Raw genomic sequence first — 7,934 nt, forward strand, 5'->3', positions numbered from 1 at the left:
GAAAGGATTGTGGAAGTGCTACAACATTTGGCCAGAGTCATAAGGCACAGCAGTTTGCTTTTAAACTGTTTTTGGCTCCCACATGACAGGGTTACCTGCATCCACCCTGGTTTAATGGCCTAGTGACCTTAGTTATTGTAAACCGCCCAGAGAGCTTTGGCTATGGGGCAGTATATAAATACAATAAATAAATAAAATAAATAAATAAAATAAATAAATAAATCTCCATCCGTTCCATTCCTGTGGAATATTTGGTCCAGGCTGAGCGGGTATGTTTATTTAAAAACCACCCCAAACATATGTTTTGAATAAATTTTGTGTATTTCTTCATTGTAGTTTTATATTTAGGGCGCCAGTGTGGTGCAGTGGTTAAGGTACTGGACTACAACCTGGGAGACCAGGGTTCGAATCCCCACACAGCCATGAACCTACCCGCTCACTACGTTCAACATCTAAGGCCCTCCTCCAAGTCCCGTCCCATAGGGAAGCTCGGAGGGCTGTTACTAGATCTAGGGCCTTTTCAGTAGTGGCCCCCGAATTGTGGAACAGTTTCTCCGATGAGGTGCGCCTGGCGCCTACTCTTCTATCTTTCAGCGCCAGGTTAAAACCTTTTTATTCTCCCAGGCATTTTAATTGCTTAATGTTAAGTTAATTTTATATCAAGTTGTTAAATGCTTTAGCTGTTTGTTTTAGGGATTTTATCTGATTTTTTTTACTGTATTGTATTTTATTCCTTGCTGTGAACCGCCCAGAGAGCCATTGGCTAGGGGCGGTATAGAAATGGAATGAAATAAATAAAAATAAAATAAATGAAGCTGACTGGGTGACCTTGGGCCAGTCACTGCCTCTCAGCCTCAGAGGAAGGCAATGGTAAACCCCCTCTGAATACCCCTTACCATGAAAACCCTATTCATAGGGTCACTATAAGTCGGAATTGACTTGAAGGCAGTCCATTTCCATTTTTCAAAGTAAACCTGTAAGTAAACCTGTTAAAATAATCCAAGCTGTGACAGCATCTGATCCCACTGCTATTATTATCTGTAGGAAAACTTAAATTATTTCAGTGGAAGTCAGATCAATCCATAAATTCATGTAGTGCCATTCCCCATCAAAGAGCTATTTGTTTCCTGTTATTTTGGTTCCTGAGTCTGTTCTGCTAAGACGGTGTTTCAGACTTCTGTTAGCCAAGGCACTCTTTTTTTCCTGAATTAAAACTGAAGGAACACTTCACCATCACACCCAAAAGGGCTTTATGCCCTGCTTCTGGGTATCTGTAGTGGTTTAGGTGCTGGACTACGACCTGGGAGACCAGGGTTCGAATCCCCACATAGCCATGAAGTTCACTGGGTGACCTTGGGCCAGTCACTGCCTCTCAGCCTCATGAAAACCCTATTCATAGGGTCACCATAAGCAGGAATCTACTTGAAGGCAGTCCATTACTAGTCCCAATGAGCACAAACCACTATTGATATAAATATGGTTGAAAACAGGAGGGGGTAGTTGAAGATGGAGCACGTCACATAGTATAGTGCAGAGATGGATTTCCAGGTATTAAAATCTAGAAGTGCCACGGCTTTTATGAAACCAATAAGTAGTGTATGTGTACTTCCCTTGTCTTGTGCTATTTTGACAACGTATCTTAATATAATCCTGCAACGTAAAACGAAGTAGAACTACCATGAAATGTGTTCACAGTATTCAAGAGTACACGTAAAGTCTAATAGGCTTAGCATAGGTGGCATAGAGGGTACTGTACTCATAGGACCCAAGTCCTCCCCATTAACTTGTTCTTTTTCCTGGAATCACTTTAATATATCAGCATGGGCTTCTTCTTCTTTTTTTTTAAAGGTTTTTGTTTATGAATTGTGTGAACAGCCACACAAACGTCAGAACAGCATCTGGCATTTTAGCAGCCCTCTTCGCACATTTTTCATGTGATGAGAGTCAACTTCCACACATTAGACATGCTGGCTGGAGCTGATGGGAGCTGGGGTCTGCCAGCATCAAGAGGAGATCACATTGGCTATGCCTGCTGTAAAGTATCAATGGCTTGGCAATAAGCCATTGTTTTCAGTCAGGATGAGCGGCATTTTAGTTTCTAAGTGTCACCCTGAACAAGTTATAGACTGAGTAAAATAACAGGAGCTAATACATGGAGGTTGCAGAAAGGCACTTATGGGCCTCTTATGGGGTTAGATGTTTTTCATACTGAGCAGGGCACAGTAGAGGAATATGTCATCAGCATGTTGTAAATATTTGATAGCAACTTCTGTTGCTATAAATATCCAGTCTTCGCCATTGTTGGAAACAGGGGACAGACAGATGGTGGCTTCCTCTTATTTCTCCTCCACTTTCCATACAAAATGAAGATATTTCCTCCATGGTGAGCTCTGTTAGCCTGGAAGGAGTGGAGAGGGGAGGGTGAGGCGTCTTGTTGTTGCTGCCAAAGGAGAGTCCAAATCTTGGGACTTATTTGGCTGGTTTTGTTTCAATGAAAGCATATCATTAAAACATGACAGAGATTTCCCTCCCATCAAGCTTCTAGGTATGGTTGCATATGCTAAGCTGTATAATGAGTAGAAAACATTGGCAGAATATACTACTACCACCACCACCACCACCACCACCACCAAAGATCTCGGAACATTCTTTGCAAAGATCAATCCATTTTTGTTTCCCCAAAATATTATGATCTGCAATGTATTGATGGGTTCAATGACTTGTTTGCACTAATCATAACGCCAGGAGCATCACTCTGCAAGCAAGAGTGCCACTTAGGGTGGGCAAAGGGCCACCCACCACCACCACTTTATTTCAGATCAATAGTGATTTGTCCTCCGGAGCTTCTTTACTTCTGCCCAACTCACTGGTTATATGCACTGAGTGACTGTTGTTGTAAGCAATTCACTTGAGCCTGTATCCCAGGTGTGCTTAACAAAAGAGTGATGTTTTAACTTGTATTAATAATGTTGTCATAGCTGATATAGTACGGCCTGTGGGGCAGTTACTTGGGACAGGGTCTTCTCTGTGGTGGTGACCCAATTGTGGAAATCCCTCCTCATGAAAGTGTGGCTGTCCTCCACACTGATGCAGTCAGACATCAATTGAAGACTCACCCCAGCTTTAGAGATATGAATCTTGATATAAAATGATAGCAGCTCTGAATCTGGGTCTGTATATGTTGATGGTTTTCGGGAGGTATTTGTCATGTTCCATGCATTGTATTTTATTAAGTTTTTCACTGCACTGGATTCCTACAGGTGGAAAGGTCATAAAATAAGTAAGAAAACAGGAACCACAAAAAATCATCCTAAAATACACTGGGGTGAGTTTTTTCTTTGTGTTGCCCTATATATTCATCCAAGAGGGAGAATAGACCTTTAGGCCGCGTTGTGAACTTGCCTTGCTTATTGGAACCTGTTCCCTTACCCCCAAATCCGAACTCACTTCCTTGTTGTAAATTAACATCCATGGGCAATGATGATTTGAGGCTTTTTTTTAAGCTGGGCGAATTATATTATTTTCTGCACACGTTGGTGATTAACTGACAGAACCCAAGTTATGGGGCCTCAATATCAGCCTGTTTCTTTGGACCTGTGTCACTTGTTCTTCAAGATATGTCAGTAACCAGTTCTGAGTTAGACCCATTTCTGTACGAAAGATGAGAACTTTTCTAGTTTCCCTTATGAAGGACTGAGTACAATGCAGACTAGATCCTCGATGCCTGCAGAGACGTCCATTGCACATTCTCCCTGCCACCACAAAGCAGTGATGGAAGGAGAGGAAGGATGATGAAGGAAACTGCAGAGTTTTGTATGCCCAGTTCCAGTTCAACCCCATTGCTTGCAAGTGCCCACAGAGACCTCTGGATGGCATCTGTGCTAGCAAATGGTTTGAAAAAGGGGCCTCCTTTCCTTGTCAATAACAGCTAGGTGATGGTGGAGGCAGGCACCAGGTGTGGCTTCAGAAAAATAAGGACCCAGCTGCACATGCAATGGGGATGACTCGGCCCAAACGTTGTTCATTCCTTTTTAAAAAAATGAAAAGCGTCCTTGGGAGAACAGTTTTAGAAGGAAGAAGCTACAGTGGAGGGTTTGCTTAATCCTTTTCCTTCTAACTGTCCTTGTTCCAAATCCCCACCCATCCATGGCTTTTCTCCCTACAAGGTTCCAAAAGTGTGTTCTCAAGAAGAGCATTTTAAATTACTATAACCTTAGATGCGGAGCATGCAGCAATAGGCTTGGGCAGCTTTCACCAGAGGTTGCAGGTTTATTTATTTTATTTTATTTTTAAAACTTATATACCGCCCGACTAGCAATAGCTCTCTGGGCAGTGAACATAAATACAATAAAATATAGGAAAATACAAAAGCATCACAATCTAAAATCAAATTTCACAATCTAAAAACTGCATAACTAAGATCAAATTACAAACATTACCATCATTAACAAAAAATTAAAATGCCTCGGAGAAGAGAAAGGTTTTAACTTGGCGCCGAAAGGATGATAGGGTTGGCGCCAAGCGCACCTCCTCGGGGAGACTATTCCATAGTTCGGGGGCCACCACTGAGAAGGCCCTTGATCTTGTCACCACCCTCCGGGCCTCCCTATGGGTCGGGACCCGGAGGAGGGCCTTCGTAGCAGACTGTAGTGTACGAGCTGGTTCATAGGTTAGAATTCCCATCATCCCAAGCCGGTATGGCCAATGGTGAGAGATGATAGGAACTGCAGTCCAAAATGTATGGAGGGCACCAGATTGGGGAAAGCTGGATTAGGGCAACAGGAAGTCGTCAGACTGTTCTTGAGCTGTGAAATAGCTTTCAGAAGTAAGACTTGCCAACTTTTCTTCCTGAGAATGCTCTTGTGCTTGTCATAGCTACATAATAGGCAGAAATCAGCACGTTAAACGTTCCCCACTATTGAATTGCCGTGCCAGAAACTTCACTGCTGATTTCTGCCTACCAGATAGCCATTAAAGGTACAGGAGCCATTCCAGAAAAAAGTTGGCAATCTGAAGTTCAATGCACATGTGATGCAGGAGATCTAGGACTCCAATGTCTTTTTCTTTTCCTAAATCTGATTAGCTGTTTACCTTAATAATTTTTCCTGGATGAAAATTGCCTGCTCCCTGTCTCGCCACTCCAAGCTGCTCTTATCAGTGGAAGGGGATAACATAAAGGCACTCATATGGTTTAACTCCATGCATTATTGCTGTGGGAAACACTCTCATTACACCACTGATTCTCACTGCAACATGCCATAGAACTATCGACACCCATTGGGACAGAGCTCCCTAAGGGATGTGTTTCCACAAAAACTGTAATGTGCAGAGCTGCTCTCACTTGTAGGCTTTCTTTTCCTTTTGGACATTATCCCTCATCATCCCCAAAGTTAGGTGTTGTATTGCTTTGGGGAACATATTCCACCAGTCGGATTCCGGGGCATCCCAGTTGCAGTGAACCAATCTACCCCAACTGAAGGTCAAGTCCCTTAGAGGCTTCCCTTCAGACCTAATCATCCAGACTATCAACCTTTGAAGCCATTTCTAGCCTGGGTAAACAGATTGTGTTTGGCCTTCCTACCTCAAAAAAGTAATAAATATTTTCATGGCCAAGTCTTCAGTTTCAGCAAAATAAAAATCTGCATACCATAAACTCTTCAATATTTCTCTTGTCTTTTCTCTCCCTGCTTTGCAGCTTGATCACTCATGGCTTTGGGACGCCTGCAATATGTGCTGCCCTCAGCACTTTCCAAACTGTTCTCAGTGAAATGCTGAACTACTTGGAAAAACACACAGCACACAAAAATGGAGGAGCAGCAGAATCTGGCCAAGGACATGCCAATTCAGAGAAAGCCCCCCTGCGGAAAACATCAGAGGCTGCTGTGAAAGAGGGCAAAACAGAAAAGACAGACTAGCTACATCAAACAGAATCTATTTCCAGAGAACCTTGCTGCTGATATTTTTTTTAAAACATATATCTATCTCTCTATATATCGATCTACATATATCTATATCTATATGTCTCATCAAGGGTGATTTGGCTCCAGTGGATAAAACTGAATGGGGAGGGAGGTTTTTAAAAACCCACCAACCCTGCCACCCCTTAGGACAGCTGTGTACAATAACTGCGGGATGAAACTGTCACTTTTTAAAATCATCTTTCTCTAAACTATGTTTTGTGTGTGTGAGTGTGTGTGCAGCGAGTACATTTGATCATTCCAAATGATACACTGACACATTTTTTTCGTAGCACATCAAGGCTTGGAAGAAGCAGTGCAACGCTACCCTAGTACAGGCTAGCCCTGAAACACTTTTCTGATTGGACAGCACAGTTGGGGACTAAGAGAATATGGCATCCTGGGATACGTCACTCCCAGGTGAACTTGTGTCACATCATCATCACCCATTTGACAGAAGAGTGCCACTTTCCATTGCCCCATGAGAGACAAAATGGAAGAATGCGTGCCATGGGAGGTGGAAGAACTTGAAGATCTGCATTGATGGAACTGAATATTGGTCCTGAGAACTTATGATCAATTCACACCAGAATTATGTCAAAGCCTGTCAAGGATTGGTCCTTTGGTGTCAAGGAGCAGCCTTAGTGCCTCCTCTTGAGTGGGTGTCACAGATTAAAATGGATGAGCCCTGGCACTTGAGGCCATTGCCTTCTCACCTCTACTAAGGAGGTCAGACTAAATAATAGCCTGCACTTCTGACCGTCTTTTCCGCCTGCCCTTAATCTTAGAATCTGAATACTGTCTCTGCAGAAAACCATATACATATGCATGCTCTGTGCATCAATACAGGGGACTGAAGAGATCTGTTGTGTTGCCTTGGTTTTATGGTGTTTCTCTTTAATCTTTTCCCATTCAATATCTTGTTTGATAATTATTCAACAATGCTGTTCAGATGTTATCTGAATGCATGGGGGTGGGGGTGGTGAGTGGGCAGGATTGTGCTGGCTAGCCCTGCCCCAATGTGATTTTGATGCAATGTCTGAAAGATCCTGCATGCATACAAACTGTATGTTTATAAGCGTTGGCTGAACAATCAGGATCCCCAAATAGGCAGGATCCCTGACCACATGGCTAGAGCCAGCACCATGCTGAATGTGCACAAGTGAGGACAGGGCCAGCAGGTATTAGCAGAGAGGATCACATTCCCCTTTTTATTTGCAAAATGTCTTTATAGTGTCAAAGGTTTTTCCAGAACATGCATTTCTAAATGGAAGGTTTGTTAAGGACCAGCCCAATATTCAGGATCACAGCAGAAACTGTCATTCATAGCAGCCACGTCCAAAACAGCCAGAGAGTTATCAATTTCAGCAATGCACTTAGGGGTCCATCACACATCTGCACTAACAACAGGTGCTTCACGATTCTGACACTTCAAGCCTCAAGTTTTGACAGGCTCATTCTATTTGGGTTAGGTTCATTAAAGGGGTGGGATAACCTTTCTAGTTATGGCTTATAATGAAGGTGGACTTAATGTTTATATTCCCAGATGTTTACTAAAAGTCTGGTTTGTTATTCTGGAGTGAGATTCGTTCACACAGTCCCAGCACACACCATCAGCCCATACCATGGCTTGGATCACCAAATCTGCTGTACTTACACACACACACTCTCTTTCCCCATTTCAGCAACTAGAATGGAAATGGATCCCGACTTTTGGCCCACTCATGGTAAGCAGTTTCAGAGGGGGTTTACCATTGCCTCCCTTTGAGGCTGAGAGGCAGTGACTGGCCCAAGGTCACCCAGTGAGCTTCATGGCTATGTGGGGATTTGAACCCTGATCTCCCAGGTTGTAGTCCACCACCTTAATCACTACACCACACTGGCTCTACTGATGAGTTATAACAGCTGATCAGACAATAGCCTTGGCTTTCAGATTAGCCTCTCTTTAAGTCCTCCTTTTTCTTACAATAGTATGAT

General features: G+C 43.0%; 1 protein-coding gene across 1 annotated transcript in view; it reads left to right on the forward strand.

Moving 5' to 3' along the window:
* The window catches only part of TFAP2D (transcription factor AP-2 delta), a 60,465-nt gene extending 54,339 nt beyond the window's left edge, over positions 1 to 6,126 (forward strand). The window contains exon 8 of the mRNA XM_061626157.1: positions 5,696 to 6,126. Within this exon, the coding sequence (XP_061482141.1) occupies positions 5,696 to 5,915 (220 nt within the window). The 3' untranslated portion in view covers positions 5,916 to 6,126. The remainder of the gene's footprint in view (positions 1 to 5,695) is intronic.
* The last annotated feature ends 1,808 nt before the right edge of the window (positions 6,127 to 7,934 follow it).

The sequence above is a fragment of the Rhineura floridana genome, chromosome 4 (genome assembly GCF_030035675.1).
Source record: "Rhineura floridana isolate rRhiFlo1 chromosome 4, rRhiFlo1.hap2, whole genome shotgun sequence".
Taxonomy (NCBI): Eukaryota; Metazoa; Chordata; class Lepidosauria; order Squamata; family Rhineuridae; genus Rhineura; species Rhineura floridana.